The 18,231-nt window shown below is 44.4% G+C and overlaps 1 protein-coding gene and 1 pseudogene across 1 annotated transcript; one reads left to right on the top strand and one right to left on the bottom strand.

Annotated features, from left to right (window-relative positions):
* The first annotated feature begins 1,385 nt into the window (after positions 1-1,385).
* On the top strand, positions 1,386-2,676 carry LOC118472966 (uncharacterized; annotated as a pseudogene).
* A 12,560-nt stretch (positions 2,677-15,236) lies between these two features.
* Positions 15,237-17,791, bottom strand: LOC103632784 (S-adenosylmethionine decarboxylase proenzyme). Its single transcript, XM_020541159.3, has 3 exons — positions 17,633-17,791; positions 17,122-17,287; positions 15,237-17,006 (listed from the first exon to the last, which is right to left on the bottom strand). Exon 3 carries the CDS (start codon positions 16,808-16,810, stop codon positions 15,632-15,634), a length of 1,179 nt encoding a protein of 392 aa, XP_020396748.1. The 5' UTR covers positions 16,811-17,006; positions 17,122-17,287; positions 17,633-17,791; the 3' UTR covers positions 15,237-15,631.
* Positions 17,792-18,231: the final 440 nt, after the last annotated feature.

The raw sequence follows: 18,231 nt of genomic DNA on the forward strand, positions 1-18,231 counted from the left end.
CTGTTGAGGAGCCCATAGAGGACCGAGTCTTTTCCAACCCTAATCCTGCACAAGCCGACCACTAAGGTCAAGGCAATCTCTTTCTAAATCTTTGCTCAATGAGAGGGTAATACAAACTTCTTGGGGTCATCCACAAATTTGGAGACCCCCAAGCAACCTCACAAAGTCAAGGAACATGAAGGTTCAAAGAGCAATAAATCCGCACAAGATTGATGTTTGCAACAAGCTTAAAGAAAGAAGGAGAAGGGAGAGAGTGGAAATCCACAACTAGTTCACCAACTTAACCTCACAACAATGATCATCCAATTGATTGAATAAGATGTGATTTTGGGTGTGAGCGGGGCTATGAATTCACTTGTTTGAGAGTTGGTCAGCGGTAAATTCGTGGAAGAGGAAGAAGTGAATGAGGAGAAAGAACCTAAGGGGTATATGAAGGCCCCCAAAAAGGTGCTGACTATTTGGACTTTCTGTGCAAATCTTGGTTCAACCAAGATTAAACCCGACTGAACCGGCTTTCAGCACAGACGATCCTGGTCATTGTTTCCGGCTGGGCGGTAAGGTGGCCCAGGTCAATCTCGATTGAACCGGGTTTGAACCTTGCTGAATTGGGATCGACCAGAGAGCATCTCGGTCGAGTACTCGACTGAGTACCTGGCTCGATCGAGCCAAACCCAATTGAACCGGCTTTAAAACTGGTAGAACTGGGATAGACCAGAGAGCATCTCGGTCGATCTCTCAGCTGAGTAACGAAGTCAGCTGGTCCTATTCGGCTGAACCGACCTTGAAGCCGGTTGAATCGATTTTGGCCAGTGAGGTCCACTAAGCCTCGCTGAGATGCCCCGGAAGGCTATCTCACTTGGCACTTCTTAAGGAACTCTCTTGCCAAAGAAATGTAGGAACCAAGCTAAGCACAATATAATCCAAATCTCAATATATTATAAAATATTTTGAAAGAGAAGGTTTTTGAGCTCATTGCAACAATCACTACCTTTTGTGGATCCCTCTTGATTGTACGGTGGTTCCTACAATCCAAATGTATAAATTTTAAATCTATCCACGTGTGGAACCTCTTGCTTCTTGTAAGAGATATAAGAACATGCAAGCCACTTGTTAACATTTAGCTCCTCATATTGCTTTTCAATATCACAAGTGTTTTCTTTCATTTTACACAAACTGCGCACAAACTTTTTAGAGTCTTTGTTTGTTTTGTCACACGATTACCAAAACCCTCTTAGAGGTTGATTGCACTTACAAGGGCTCAAAATGGGTCGAGTCAAGATGCTTGGAACAAGATTGTTGTTTAACTCAACAAGAAACATGAATATGTCACATTCAACAAGATTCAAATTTAGGAGAAGGAGAGGGAATTGAAAATGGATTACAAGATGTTGAAAGAGGCTAGAAAGCAAAGTTGTATTTCCTAGAATGAGAAACGATGCATGATTGTTACTGATCCACCAATATAGGAAAACATCATAAAAGTAAGTTAATGGCTCTTTTCATTATGAACATAGAATGATGCTTTTGCTTTAGGAGAAACCTGCACATGGTTCTAGGAGCTGCACTAGCTATGAAAAGGGAGGTCAAGATTCTCATCTCCTAAATTGTGTCAAAATGATGCTTTTGCTTGCCCATAGTACCATGAGTATCAGTCGTTTCATTCTTGTATTGTATTGTGTCGAACTGAATTTGTACATACAACTCGCACTAGTGTACATATAACTCCACAAACTTGTACTGGTTGTTTGATTTAGAACTCTGTTCTTGTACAAGTGATTTACTGCCCTGTATGTTGAACTAAATTTATATGTAGTGAACTACGTCGAAGTGAATTCATAGAACTATGTCTTGTACATAGAATTTCAAGATTGATTTGTTCTTGTATCTCTGTAATACAAAGTTGGGAGCATAATATGATATACTTGTAAACTCTACAAACCACTAGAATTATAGCAAGGATAGGTAAAGGATCCATATACCCCTCTTCTTGTCTTATCATACTGATATAGCATTATATTAGAAGTGTCTTATTCCTTTTTTGCAATGTTTTATCAGCCATTTCCTAGGGCCAAGAAATTATAAAACAAGTTTTTCCCTCTCTTTGATGCTCTTGGGGAAATATATGTTGGGCACATTGCTCAAGGGACCTAGAACATAACATCTACTCAACTGCCACAAGAATGGAACACAACTTCAAATGAAGAACAAATAAACACCACAAGAATGGACGAGGAAGGTATTATTCAACAACAACCACAAGAAGAGGATTCAAGATTGGAACGAGATGAAGATCCTATAATTGACATGACTGAACAAAGTGTACATATAAAAACGAGAAGGTCTGCTACATCAACAATCAGTCAAGATAAGGAAGTAAAGAGGATGAATAAGGATTCTTTGGAAGGACTTGTTGGACGATATCTAGATCTAAAAGCAAAACAAGTTGAGGATGAGGTTACACAAATGGCGAAAGAAAAAGAATCTTCTCAAGGTGATGACTTCTCCATCAAGAGATGCATTTCTGTCGTTAGATCCATGAACGTGATAGAAGATCAGAAGATAAAAGCAGCTGGGGTATTTGACATACCAAACAATAGAGAGACCTTTATCAGTTTTAGTGTTGATGAGCCAGAAACTGTCCTCCTATGGTTAAGACGAATGATGGATAAGCTCTAAGGTAAGTCTAATCTATGATTTCATACCTTGTACTAGTTTTTTTCCTGTGCAATCAAAACAATTGTCACTGTTGTGTTCCATTCAACTACAGTATCTGATCAGTTGTCCATGTTTTAACACAAAAGAAATCATTTTATGGCTAGAAATGGGTGCATATTTGAAGGGCGGGCCTGGTGCAGCGGTAGAGCCTACCGTCTGTATCCGGAAGGTCACGGGTTCGAGCCCCAGCCTCAACATATTATGTGGGTAAGGCTTGGCGCTTAAAGATACCCTTCCCCAGACCCCGCACAGTGCGGGAAGCCTATGGCACTGGGTACGCCCCTTTAAATGGGTGTGGATTTGTGACTTACTACAGTTCGGGTCTGTCATGCTCAAGAATTGAATCCTAACACTTTTGGACAATGTTTTGATTTTACCATTGCCATATCTGACTGATAGATCCCACAAGTTCAGTTGCTAGTCTTTATGTGTACCCGCATGACAATTTTTACTTGTGATGCTTGTACAGTACCCGCAAGTTGTCCAATATGAGTGTGAATTTGAAATTCACTGCTTCTACTTGTTTCTATGTGAAAGGGAAATGTGCCCTTGGGCCATTTCTAAGTATTTTGGTGATTGAGTGCCAACACAAGTGCTTAAATGTGAATCTATGCCCATGGATGAACAAAGTGCAAATCAAGAGCAAAGGTATGTTTCTAAGTCTTAGTACATTGGTTTTGTGTACTAATATACTTGTCTAAGTATCAGAAACAGAAAGAAGAAGAAAAGAGAAGAGTTGGCTGTGTACAGCCAAGAGGCTGTTTCGGTCTGGGGCACCGGACTGTCCGGTGGTGCACCGGACAGTGTCCGGTGCGCCAGGCTGGCTCGAGCGAAGTGGCCGCTCTCGGGAATTCGCCGACGACGTACGGCTAAAATTCACCGGACTGTCCGGTGTGCACCGGACTGTCCGGTGAGCCAACGGTCGGCCGGGCCAACGGTCGGCCGCAGAATCTGCGCGCGACACGTGGCCGGGCCAACGGTCGGAAGGGGGCACCGGACTGTCCGGTGTGCACCGGACATGTCCGGTGCGCCAACGGCTCCCGCATCTGCAACGGTCGGCTTCGCCATTTAAGGAAGGAAATCGGGCACCGGACAGTGTCCGGTGTGCACCGGACTGTCCGGTGCGCCCAATGACAGAAGGCAAGATCAGCCTTCCAGAATTGCTCTCAACGGCTCCTAGCTGCCTTGGGGCTATAAAAGGGACCCCTAGGCGCATGGAGGAGTATACCAAGCAACCTTAGAGCATTCTTGATCATCCACACTCAGTCTTTGCGCATTCGTTTGTCATTCTCAGTGATTCGTGCTCCGTTCTAGTGAGAACTTTGAGATAGTCTTTTGAGCTCGATTCTTGGCCGTGTGTGTGCGCATTTTGCTGTGGATTTGTGTGTGTTGCTTCCCTTCCTTACTCCGTGATTCTTTGTGAACATCAAAAGTGTAAGGGCGAGAGGCTCCAAGTTGTGGAGATTCCTCGCGAACGGGATAAGAAAAGAAAAGCATAACATTGTGGTATTCAAGTTGATCATTGGATCACTTGAGAGGAGTTGAGTGCAACTCTCGTCCGTTGGGACGCCACAACGTGGAGTAGGCAAGTGTTGTACTTGGCCGAACCACGGGATAAATCACTGTGTCTTCTCTGTGTTGAATTCCTTGTGATTATCGTATTGTGCAAGACCTTCTCTCTAGCCACTTGGTGATTATTGTGCTAACACTTAACAAGTTTTTGTGGCCATAAGTTTAAGTTTCACAGGATCACCTATTCACCCCCCCCTCTAGGTGCTCTCAATTGGTATCGGAGCCGTTCTCTTCACAAAGGGACTAACCGCCCGAAGAGATGGATCCTAAAGGGAAGGGAATCGTGATCAACGACAAGGAGAAGGAGTCCTTCGTCAACGAGCCAAGGGATGACAAGTCCAACGACTCGAGCTCGGGCCACAGACGTAAGGATGAAAAAAAAGAAGAAGACAAGACGCATCAAGGAGATCGTCTACTACGACAGCGATGAGTCTACTTCCTCCCAAAAGGACGACGACCACAACGAATACGAGAGAAAGAAACCGGTCAATTCGAACTTTTCTTTTGATTACTCTCGTATTCCTCAAAGTACTAATGCTCATTTATTATCTATTCCACTTGGTAAACCTCCTCATTTTGATGGAGAGGACTACGGATTTTGGAGTCACAAAATGCGTAGTCACTTGTTCTCTCTCCATCCTAGCATATGGGAGATTGTAGAAAGTGGAATGCACTTTGATAGTACGGATAGTCCCATGTTTATTAATGAACAGATTCATAAAAATGCACAAGCTACTACTGTATTGCTAGCCTCTTTGTGCAGGGATGAGTACCATAAGGTGAGCGGCTTGGACAATGCCAAGCAGATCTGGGACACCCTCAAGATCTCTCATGAGGGGAATGATGTCACCTTGCTCACCAAGATGGAGTTGGTGGAGGGCGATCTTGGACGGTTCGCAATGATAAGGGGCGAGGAGCCAACTCAAACATACAACCGGCTCAAGACCCTTATCAACAAAATAAGGAGCTACGGAAGCACGCGATGGAAGGATCACGACGTCGTCCGCCTAATGCTAAGGTCCTTTACCGTTCTTGATCCTCATTTGGTGAACAATATTCGTGAAAATCCTAGGTACACCAAGATGTCGCCCGAAGAAGTTCTGGGGAAGTTCGTAAGCGGGCGAATGATGATCAAGGAGGCAAGATATGTGGACGACGCGTTGAACGGTCCTATTCATGAGCCTCAACCCATTGCTCTCAAGGCAACGAGGAGCAAGGAGGCGCTACCGAGCAAGGTGGCGCAAGTTGAGGCGGCCGGGCTAAATAATGAGGAGATGGCCCTCATCATTAAGCGCTTCAAGACGGCGCTTAAAGGTCGCAAGGGACAGCCAAGCAAGACCAAAACAAAGGAGAAGCGCTCGTGCTTCAAATGTGGTAAGATTGGTCATTTCATTGCTAACTGTCCCGATAATGAAAGTGACCAGGAAAAGGGGAACAAAAGGGAGAAGAAGAAGCATTACAAGAAGGCCAAGGGCGAGGCACATATCGGAAAGGAGTGGGATTCGGATTGCTCCTCCTCCGACTCCGACAATGAAGGACTCGCCGCCACCGCCTTCAACAAGTCATCCCTCTTCCCCAACGAGCGTCACACATGCCTTATGGCAAGGGAGAAGAAGGTATGCAATCAAAACAATGTCACTTATGATTCTTCTAGTGATGATGAATCCAGTGATGAAGAAATAGATTACTCTAGTTTGTTCAAGGGATTGGATAGAACTAAAATAGAAAAGATTAATGAATTGATTGATGCCTTGAATGAAAAGGACAGACTCTTAGAAAAACAAGAGGATCTTTTATATGAAGAGCATGACAAATTTGTAGAGGCACAAAAATCTTATGCTTTAGAAGTTAAAAGAAATGAAGTGCTTTCTGGTGAATTATCTTCTTGTCATGAAACCATTGCTACTTTAAAAGGTGTTAATAATGATTTAAATGCTAAACTAGAAGTGGCTAGTAAATCTAACTCTTGTGTAGAACATGTTATGGTTTGCACTAGGTGTAAAGATTTTAATGTTGATGCTTGTAGTGAACACCTAGTTTCAATTTCTAAATTGAATGATGAAGTGGCTAGTCTTAATGCCCAACTTAAGACTAGCAAAAGCGAATTTGATAAATTAAAATTTGCAAGGGATGCCTATACGATTGGTAGACATCCCTCAATTAAGGATGGACTTGGCTTCAAGAGGGAAGCCAAGAACTTAACAAGCCATAAGGCTCCCATTTCCGCCAAGGAGAAAGGGAAGGCCCTTATGGCTGGTAGTGCTAAAAACAACCATGCTTTTATGTATCATGATAGGAGACATACTAGAAATGCAAATAGAAGTTATAATGTTTTTGATTCATATGTTCATCATGACATGGTTGCTTCTAGTTCTTTCTATGAGCATGATAGGAATGTTGGTAGGAGAAATGTTGTTCATAATATGCCTAGGAGAAATGTTGTTAATGTTCCTAGGAAAATTAATGAGCCTTCTACAATATATCATGCTTTGAATGCTTCCTTTGCAATTTGTAGAAAGAATAGAAAGGTGATTGCTAGGAAGTTAGGGGCAAAATGCAAGGGTGATAAAACTTGCATTTGGATCCCTAGGGAAATTGTGACTAACCTTGTAGGACCCAACAAGAGTTGGGTACCTAAGTCCCAAGCCTAAATTTGCCTTGCAGGTTTATGCATCCGGGGGTTCAAGCTGGATTATTGACAGCGGATGCACAAACCATATGACGGGGGAGAAGAAGATGTTCACCTCCTACGTCAAGAATAAAGATTCCCAAGATTCAATAATATTCGGTGATGGGAATCAAGGCAAGGTAAAAGGGTTAGGTAAAATTGCAATCTCAAATGAGCACTCTATCTCTAATGTGTTTTTAGTAGAGTCTCTTGGATATAATTTGCTATCTGTTAGTCAATTATGCAATATGGGCTATAATTGTCTTTTTACAAATGTAGATGTGTCTGTCTTTAGAAGAAGTGATGGTTCACTAGCTTTTAAGGGTGTACTAGACGACAAACTTTATTTAGTTGATTTTGCAAAAGAGGAGGCCGGTCTAGATGCATGCTTAATAGCTAAGACTAGCATGGGCTGGCTGTGGCATCGCCGCTTAGCACATGTAGGGATGAAGAACCTTCACAAGCTTCTAAAGGGAGAACATGTGGTAGGTTTGTCTAACGTGCAATTCGAAAAAGATAGACCTTGTGCAGCTTGTCAAGCAGGTAAACAAGTGGGAGGAGCGCATCACAGCAAGAATGTGATGACCACGTCAAAACCTCTGGAGCTGCTGCACATGGATCTCTTCGGACCCGTCGCCTATCTGAGCATAGGAGGAAGTAAGTATGGTCTAGTTATCGTTGATGATTTTTCCCGCTTCACTTGGGTGTTCTTTTTGCAGGATAAGTCTGAAACCCAAGGGACCCTCAAGCGCTTCCTCAGGAGAGCTCAAAATGAGTTTGAGCTCAAGGTGAAGAAAATAAGGAGCGACAATGGGTCCGAGTTCAAGAACCTTCAAGTGGAGGAATTCCTTGAGGAGGAAGGGATCAATCACGAGTTCTCCGCTCCCTACACACCACAACAAAATGGTGTGGTAGAGAGGAAGAACAGGACACTAATCGATATGGCGAGGACGATGCTTGGAGAATTCAAGACCCCCGAGTGTTTCTGGTCGGAAGCCGTGAACACGGCTTGCCACGCCATCAACAGGGTCTACCTTCATCGCCTCCTCAAGAAGACTTCGTATGAGCTACTAACCGGTAACAAACCCAATGTATCTTACTTTCGTGTATTTGGGAGCAAGTGCTACATTCTAGTGAAGAAGGGTAGAAATTCTAAATTTGCTCCCAAAGCTGTAGAAGGGTTTTTGTTAGGTTATGACTCAAATACAAAGGCGTATAGAGTCTTCAACAAATCATCGGGTTTGGTTGAAGTCTCTAGTGACGTTGTATTTGATGAGACTAATGGCTCTCCAAGAGAGCAAGTTGTTGATTGTGATGATGTAGATGAAGAAGATGTTCCGATGGCCGCTATACGAACCATGGCGATTGGAGAAGTGCGGCCACAGGAACAAGATGAACGAGATCAACCTTCTTCCTCAACAACGGTACATCCCCCACCTCAAGATGATGAACAGGTTCATCAAAAGGAGGCGTGTGATCAAGGGGGAGCACAAGATGTTCACGTGATGGAGGAAGACGCGCAACCGGCACCTCCAACCCAAGTTCGAGCGATGATTCAAAGGGATCATCCCGTCGACCAAATTCTGGGTGACATTAGCAAGGGAGTAACTACTCGATCTCGATTAGTTAATTTTTGTGAGCATTACTCCTTTGTCTCTTCTATTGAGCCTTTCAGGGTAGAGGAGGCCTTGCTAGATCCGGATTGGGTATTGGCCATGCAGGAGGAACTCAACAACTTCAAGCGCAATGAAGTTTGGACACTGGTGCCTCGTCCCAAGCAAAATGTTGTGGGAACCAAGTGGGTGTTTCGCAACAAACAGGACGAGCACAGGGTGGTGACGAGGAACAAGGCTCGACTTGTGGCAAAAGGTTATGCCCAAGTCGCAGGTTTGGACTTTGAGGAGACGTTTGCTCCTGTGGCTAGGCTAGAATCAATTCGTATCTTGCTAGCATATGCCGCTCACCATTCTTTCAGGTTGTACCAAATGGATGTGAAGAGCGCTTTCCTCAACGGGCCAATCAAGGAGGAGGTGTATGTGGAGCAACCCCCTGGCTTCGAGGATGAACGGTACCCCGACCACGTGTGTAAGCTCTCTAAGGCGCTCTATGGACTTAAGCAAGCCCCAAGAGCATGGTATGAATGCCTTAGAGACTTTCTAATTATTAATGCTTTCAAGGTTGGGAAAGCCGATCCAACTCTGTTCACTAAGACATGTGATGGTGATTTGTTTGTGTGCCAAATTTATGTCGATGACATAATATTTGGTTCTACTAACCAAAAGTCTTGTGAAGAGTTTAGCAGGGTGATGACGTAGAAATTCGAGATGTCAATGATGGGCGAATTGAACTACTTCCTTGGGTTCCAAGTGAAGCAACTCAAGGACGGCACCTTCATCTCCCAAACGAAGTACACGCAAGATCTACTAAAGCGGTTTGGGATGAAGGACGCCAAGCCCGCAAAGACTCCGATGGGGACCGACGGACACACCGACCTCAACAAAGGAGGTAAGTCCGTTGATCAAAAAGCATACCGGTCAATGATAGGGTCTTTACTTTATTTATGTGCTAGTAGATCGGATATTATGCTTAGCGTATGCATGTGTGCTAGATTTCAATCCGATCCTAAGGAGTGTCACTTAGTGGCGGTGAAGCGAATTCTTAGATATTTGGTTGCTACGCCTTGCTTCGGGCTCTGGTATCCAAAGGGGTCTACCTTTGACTTAGTTGGATACTCAGACTCCGACTATGCTGGATGTAAGGTCGATAGGAAGAGTACATCGGGGATGTGCCAATTCTTAGGAAGGTCCCTGGTGTCATGGAACTCTAAGAAACAAACCTCCGTTGCCCTATCCACCGCTGAGGCCGAGTACGTTGCCGCAGGACAGTGTTGCGCGCAACTGCTTTGGATGAGGCAAACCCTCCGGGACTTTGGCTACAATCTGAGCAAAGTCCCACTCCTATGTGATAATGAGAGTGCTATCCGCATGGCGGAGAATCCTGTTGAGCACAGCCGCACAAAGCACATAGACATCCGACATCACTTTTTGAGAGACCACCAGCAAAAGGGAGATATCGAAGTGTTTCATGTTAGCACCGAGAACCAGCTAGCCGATATCTTCACTAAGCCTCTAGATGAGAAGACCTTTTGCAGGTTGCGTAGTGAGCTAAATGTCTTAGATTCGCGAAACCTGGATTGATTTATAGCATACATGTGTTTATGCCTTTGATCATGTTCCTTTTTGCATTTTGTTGTTTATTATGGTGCTCAAGTTGTACAAACACTCCCTGGACCTCACAAGTCCGTTGCAAAGTGATGCACATGTTTAGGGGGAGATATGTTACAACTTGACCCTTTGAAGACTAACCATGTGCTTGAGTTTGATGATTTAGTCTCGAAGATAGATTGAAAGGGAAAAAGGTGGACTTGGACCATGAAAAACTTCCACTGCACTCCGATGAGAGGGTAACTTATTCCAAGTTCATCTTTAGACTCTTATTGCCTATTTGCTCTTAATTGAAGATTTTGGTGAGGCAATAGGGTTAAAGGGCCAAGATTGATCCCGTTTTGGTGCTTGATGCCAAAGGGGGAGAAAATAAAGGCCAAAGCAATAAATGGATCAGCTACCACTTGAGAAACTTTGAAAATAGTAGGATAGAGCTTTTGGTTTGTCAAAACTCTTGCATTGTCTCTTTTGTCAAAAGTTGGCCTCTTGTGGGGAGAAGTGTTGATTATGGGAAAAAGGGGGAGTTTTTGGAATCTTGAATCAATTTTCTATGGAAAACCTCTCTTTATGTCTCTACAAGTGGATTTGACTTAGAGATAGGATTTTGAGTTTGATTTGCAAAAACAAACCAAGTGGTGGCAAAGGATGATCCATATATGCCAAATTGAATCAAAATGAATTTGAGTTTTTATTTGAAGTGATATTGCACTTGTTCTAGTTGCTTTATGTTGTGTTGGCATAAATCACCAAAAAGGGGGAGATTGAAAGGGAAATGTGCCCTTGGGCCATTTCTAAGTATTTTGGTGATTGAGTGCCAACACAAGTGCTTAAATGTGAATCTATGCCCATGGATGAACAAAGTGCAAATCAAGAGCAAAGGTATGTTTCTAAGTCTTAGTACATTGGTTTTGTGTACTAATATACTTGTCTAAGTATCAGAAACAGAAAGAAGAAGAAAAGAGAAGAGTTGGCTGTGTACAGCCAAGAGGCTGTTTCGGTCTGGTGCACCGAACAGTGTCCGGTGGTGCACCGGACAGTGTCCGGTGCGCCAGGCTAGCTCGAGCGAAGTGGCCGCTCTCGGGAATTCGCCGACGACGTACGGCTAAAATTCACCGGACTGTCCGGTGTGCACCGGACTGTCCGGTGAGCCAACGGTCGGCCGGGCCAACGGTCGGCCGCAGAATCTGCGCACGACACGTGGCCGGGCCAACGGTCGGAAGGGGGCACCGGACTGTCCGGTGTGCACCGGACATGTCCGGTGCGCCAACGGCTCCCGCATCTGCAACGGTCGGCTTCTCCATTTAAGGAAGGAAATCGGGCACCGGACAGTGTCCGGTGTGCACCGGACAGTGTCCGGTGTGCACCGGACTGTCCGGTGCGCCCGATGACAGAAGGCAAGATCAGCCTTCCAGAATTGCTCTCAACGGCTCCTAGCTGCCTTGGGGCTATAAAAGGGACCCCTAGGCGCATGGAGGAGTATACCAAGCAACCTTAGAGCATTCTTGATCATCCACACTCAGTCTTTGCGCATTCGTTTGTCATTCTCAGTGATTCGAGCTCCGTTCTAGTGAGAACTTTGAGATAGTCTTTTGAGCTCGATTCTTGGCCGTGTGTGTGCGCATTTTGCTGTGGATTTGTGTGTGTTGCTTCCCTTCCTTACTCCGTGATTCTTTGTGAACATCAAAAGTGTAAGGGCGAGAGGCTCCAAGTTGTGGAGATTCCTCGCGAACGGGATAAGAAAAGAAAAGCATAACATTGTGGTATTCAAGTTGATCATTGGATCACTTGAGAGGAGTTGAGTGCAACTCTCGTCCGTTGGGACGCCACAACGTGGAGTAGGCAAGTGTTGTACTTGGCCGAACCACGGGATAAATCACTGTGTCTTCTCTGTGTTGAATTCCTTGTGATTATCGTATTGTGCAAGACCTTCTCTCTAGCCACTTGGTGATTATTGTGCTAACACTTAACAAGTTTTTGTGGCCATAAGTTTAAGTTTCACAGGATCACCTATTCACCCCCCCCTCTAGGTGCTCTCACTATGTATAGCAGAAGCTATATGAGGATACTTTTGAGTTTTCTTGATCAACATTAACTTTACAAATACAATGTTATTCATTTCTATAACATCAAGGCTTAGTAGCTGAAATGAGCTCATGTAAGTATGTTTGTTCGTGTGGCTTCTGATAAAAGGTATTTCAATTATGAACCGACGAGTTAATTTATTATTCTGATCAATTGCAGTTGGTGTACCTGTTGTGGAACTCATCTTGGTTGACTTGAAGTAGGCTTCATATAAATCTTAGCATACCATTGCGAATTGTTGGTGGTCTTATTGGTGGACAAGAACTGTAGTCATTGATTGGCAATGAATGAATAATTCGTAGCAACCTAAAATTGTATGGCATGCTTAAATTTCTGGAGAGATGACATGTTCTATGTTTAAATTGTGTTGATTTTATTTGGTTTTTGTTGGTATTTAAAGTTTGGGATTTAATCCATATGAAATAAGCGAACAAACATAGTTATTCGGTTTTTGGGATACAATCCATATGAAATAAACGGACACACATTGGTTGATTGGGTTTAGGGATTTAGTCCCGCATGGGATTGGGTGAATGGCTTGGATTCACCCAATCCATATATGAAAAAAAACAATTCAGGAAAATTCTATAGCTACCGAACAAAAACATGGTTGAGCCCGGGATTGCATCTTGCAAGGAAGCATAGCTCTCCTACGTTATCATGGAAAAAAATCTTGAAAGCAATATTGCGCTAAGAGCTTCGCAGTGTAGGGCCATTGATTTTGGAAGCCAAATCTGACAGCTTTGTAATACTATCTCCAACAATTTATCTATACACATCCCTATATTAAAATTCAACTCTATGAGCAGTACAATTTATGTGCTTCTGTAACTCGTCATTACTTGAGTTATATACCTTCTCTTTGAGTTACTATAACATTGGCTTATAATATTACAGACCCAGCTAGAAAAAGAGAGGAGGGAACGTCAAGAGATGGAGGCGAGGATGATGGCGGAGCGGGAGGCGGAGCGGGCGGCTCGCCTGGCAGATCAGCAGAGGATAGCGGAGATGTTCCAATACATGCAGAGCCTTGACACCGCACAGGGTTTCGCTCCGCCACCTCCATTGTTCCCTACAATTGACCCTGCTCTGTTCCATACTCCTGTGAGTATCAAAATTGTAGTTAGATGTTGGTAATGCATCTGGTATAACACACACAATCTCTTCTCTGTGCAGGGCCAATCTGGAGCGGCATCCAACAACCCTCATGAAGCGCCCATCCCATCGCAGCACCAGTCGCAGCATCAGTCCAACCGCCCACCTCGATGAGAGTTATGTTTTTAGTGTTCAGACTTCAGAACTTGTGTTGAATACTTATGTGAGAGCTTGAGACTTATGTCTTGATACTTCTGAACTTGTGTTGATACTTCTGAACTTGTGTTGAGAACTTGTATATTAATGTTTGTATTGGATATTTATGTCTGTGACAATATCTATGATGTATATATGTGATATATGTGATGTATATTTTATTTGTTTGGATGGAATAGAAAAAACAAATTAAAAAGGTGTGTACTGGTCACTTTGCCGAGTGTTACACTCGACAAAGAGGTGGTTTATCGAGTGTCAGGGCCATAGCACTCGGCAAAGAACCAATACCTGGGCACCGATATAGCTTCTTTGCCGAGTGTGGTGACCCTGACACTCGACAAAGAGGCACGCTTTGCCGAGTGCCGTACAGAGCACTCGGCAAAGAACCTGACAAAGGGACCCGCTGACGGATTCTTTGCCGAGTGCTGGCCGGTAGACACTCGACAAAGAGGTAACTTCTTTGCCGAGTGTATTAGAAGACACTCGACAAAGGTAATTTCTTTGCCGAGTGTCACCTAGAACACTCGGCAAAGACACTGTCTCTGTCACCTCGACGCCATGACGGTCGCTTTTCTTTGCCGAGTGCCCGAGAAAAAGTACTCGGCAAAGAAGCCTTTATCGATGTACTGTTCATCGAGCCCTCTTTGCCGAGTGCGACACTCGGCAAATACTTTGCCGAGTGTTTTTCAGGCTTTGCCGAGTGCTTCAGGCACTTGGCAAAGCACCCGATTCCGCTAGTGTTTACAAATACAATGTTATTCATTTCTATAACATCAAAACTTAGTAGCTGAAATGAGCTTATGTAAGTATGTTTGTTCGTGTGGCTTCTGATAAAAGGTATTTCAATTATGAACCGACGAGTTAATTTATTATTCTGATCAATTGCAGTTGGTGTACCTGCTGTGGAACTCATCTCGGTTGACTTGGAGTAGGCTTCATATAAATCTTAGCATACCATTGCGAATTGTTGGTGGTCTTATTGGTGGACAAGAACTGTAGTCATTGATTGGCAATGAATGAATAATTCGTAGCAACCTAAAATTGTATGGCATGCTTAAATTTCTAGAGAGATGACATGTTCTATGTTTAAATTGTGTTGATTTTATTTGGTTTTTGTTGGTATTTAAAGTTTGGGATTTAATCTATATGAAATAAGCGAACAAACATAGTTATTCGGTTTTTGGGATACAATCCATATGAAATAAACTGACACACATTGGTTGATTGGGTTTAGGGATTTAGTCCCGCATGGGATTGGATGAATGGCTTGGATTCACCCAATCCATATATGAAAAAAAAAACAATTCAGAAAAATTCTATAGCTACCGAACAAAAACATGGTTGAGCCCGGGATTGCATCTTGCAAGGAAGCATAGCTCTCCTGCGTTATCATGGAAAACAAATCTTGAAAGCAATATTGCGCTAAGAGCTTCGCAGTGTAGGGCCATTGATTTTGGAAGCCAAATCTGACAGCTTTGTAATACTATCTCCAACAATTTATCTATACACATCCCTATATTAAAATTCAACTCTATGAGCAGTACAATTTACGTGCAAAACAATATTTTAGGTGACTATATAGGTAAACTGCTGGACACGGTCTTAAGACTCGAAGAAATACATTGCTGACTCCGACCCGCTCGCAACTCTTACACGGCATAACAGGAAAAACATATATATGCTGTGTTATAAACCTGTCCAACAAGAGTGTGAATCAAAACATTGACAAAACTTGGTGCTCATACTGAGACTATGTAACTAATTAAATAACACTGCTAGTGTTACGTTGATGAACAAGAATAATCTCATGTCGTGTTGATGGCTTCTGTTGAGAACAAGAATAACATCAGTCGTTGAAGACCCACTGACTAACAACAAAAATAATATCAAGCACTATGGCAGACGCAGATCCAGAGTACTTATTGAACAGGAAAAATATTAAGCAAACAAATTGCCGGTAGCCCAGCTAACTGCTTAACTGAAACCAAAAGAACAGAGAGACAGAGGTCTCAGACTTCTTCATAACTTAGGTGAAGAACCACCTAAGTTATCCAAATCTTTAAGCATCCAAATCTTTCTTCACCACCTTCTTCACCGCATTCCAGCAGCCAATACACATCTCGTCATTTGAGGCCATCTCCATTCCATCGCTGCTCCAGCCATCCGTCTGCAAGGTCGACCTTGGCGATACAGAGCCAGAGGGAACATCAGTAAAGCTCTGGTACATCAGCAGACCGCCACTAGGAAGCTCTTGCTCTACAGGATCACCGCACATGTAGGAATCGATGTCTGCACCCGTCGCCCATGATTTGGCGAACCCACGGCCACCAAAGATGGTAACTGCGACCGAGAAGTCCGAAGGAGAGAAGCCTGCCAGGACCCTCCTGATCACATCGCTGTAGACCAGTGAGCTGGGGTCGAAGTTCATAGCTTCGTAGCTTGCGTAGCTGAAACCTTCCTCGGGTGTCACGTGGATGGTGGAGGCTGCAGGCCCTAAGACGCCATTCATCGAGTACCCACAGGGGTCAAACTCGAAGTCACAGATCTCCATCTCGGGAATGATCTCATGAATCCCCGAGAGCTTCGTCATCTCTTTAGCTGAAGTGCAGCTGCCACCAGTGGAGTTCTTGAAGAACACAGCAGCTTTCTTAACGTCAAGCTCTGTCATGCACATCTCAAGCGTCACCATAGGACGCTCAGGCTCCTCTGTGGCGTAGTAGACATGCCACTTCTTGTTGGGCTTGAACGGTTCACCGATCAGGTAGGCATTGCCACCGGACTTGAGGTTACCAAAGAAAGCGTTCAGCACAGATACCTCCTCCGAGAAGCTGCGGTGTGGCGCGGGCTGCGCGCCGGGGAAGATGAAGGTCCCACGAGAGTACTTCGCAGAAAGAAGAGGCAGTGACAGCCCTGCAGCAAGCTCAAGGATGCGAGGAATGGCGAGCAGCAGCTTCGTCGTCCCACAGGTCTTCAGAACAACCTTGTGGGGATACACAAAGAGGCTGGACTCGGACAGAACATATGAGTCGAAGCTCTCGTTGGAGAGCTGTGACACTATGGTGCACCGTGCGAGATCCAGAAACGAGTCGATCTGCTCACGGGAGAGGGCGCGCAGGCCACGACCACAAGGGTCCTCAAAAACAGGCGCGTCAGAGAACGTGATCTCGAGGCGTTTCTCATAGCCCTCAAAGCCAATAGGGGAGGCAGGAGAAGAGACACAAGAATCTGCTGAAGACATCGCCACTGGATGACGTTGCAAGAAAGAGAGGATGAGAGAGGAAAAGGAGAGATGGGCAAGACAAGTTGGAATCTCAGAAGCAGAGGAAGGCAGCCAGAGCCAACGGAAAACTACCGACACAAGAGGAAAACTGAATTAAAATCCTACTCTACCGCGAATTGCATGTGAGGCGATATCAGGATGGCTGGCGGACGCACTGCAAAACAAAAGATCAAACAAATAACGAGCGTCAGTAACCAAAGCGTGGAACGTATCAATGAGAAGTAGATTTAGAACGGCATTGCTTGTACCGCAGGTTTTTTGGTTCTTACGTTGGAATAAGCAGCAGTCTGGAACTTCTTGATTCCTCCGGCTGGGCGAACGTCCTCGATCTTGTAGCCAAGGGGAGCTTCGTACATGAAATTACTACTACTACTACTAGACTTCTTGCCACCTTTCGACTCCATTAGAGCATCCACAAATGCAATCTCCTTGAACCTGTCGATCGAAAGAGAGTAAGTTCTCCTTCTTGGGCAGCAGAACAGCACAAACGATTAGCAGTTATCAGGATCCAAATTCTAAGGTAGCACAGACAAAATGTAAGTTTTCCTGACACCTCCGACAAACGGGGGCAGGAAGGCGATCTCAAACTCTCCCGACGAAAATCAAAAGCGCCCTCAAGAACCTAACCAAGATCTAAGCCAACGTACTACGATCTACCACAGACGAAACCGCCGGCCACTCCTCTCAGGACCCAACAGAGTCCTGGCGCACACAACGCAGGGCACGGCAGCAGGATGAGTAAACCGAGCGCAAGGAAGGACGAGAGGAAGGAAAACTCACGTTCGTCCAGAACGAGAACGGTGGCGGCTCCAAGACCAGCGGGCTCGTTGGAAGGACCGGCCGAGAGGAAGGAGGTGAGGGCTGCTGGTGCTCTGGGTTGGGCAGCTCGACGGCGGGGAGAAGGAATAGGTAGGGCGGCTCTTCTTGGGATGGGTGGAGACAGGAACGCCGAACGCTATTTATAGCGGCCAGCGGGCGTGAGGGCGCCCGGGGCCAGGGCCACGGCCCGCGCCAACGAGCTGGCTGGCCCAAACGGTAAACGCTAATCTGGTCGAGTCCACTGTAAAGTTCGATGCACGTGGAGAAAGTTTATTGAGGAAAGAAATAAATGGAATTCGTTGATGACTAGAGAGCGTGCTTTGTATAGTCGCATCTGATATTATACGCATAAAGTACCATGTCATTTTCACGACATCTTAAAGCAAAGTCTTAGAGTTAAAAACTAATATAAAACATAAAAATAGAACGATAAGTATCATTATAATATATAAAATCTGTATGACAAAATATCAGTATAATATTAATATTATATTGACGATATAAATATGTAATATTATTATAAATATGTTGACTAAATAGAATGAACTGATGTCGAACAA

Source organism: Zea mays, chromosome 7, assembly GCF_902167145.1.
Source record: "Zea mays cultivar B73 chromosome 7, Zm-B73-REFERENCE-NAM-5.0, whole genome shotgun sequence".
Lineage (NCBI taxonomy): Eukaryota > Viridiplantae > Streptophyta > Magnoliopsida > Poales > Poaceae > Zea > Zea mays.

Excerpts from the sequence above, each read along its gene's own strand:
- LOC103632784 (XM_020541159.3), bottom strand. The coding sequence starts at position 16,810 with ATGTCTTCAGCAGATTCTTGTGTCTCTTCTCCTGCCTCCCCTATTGGC.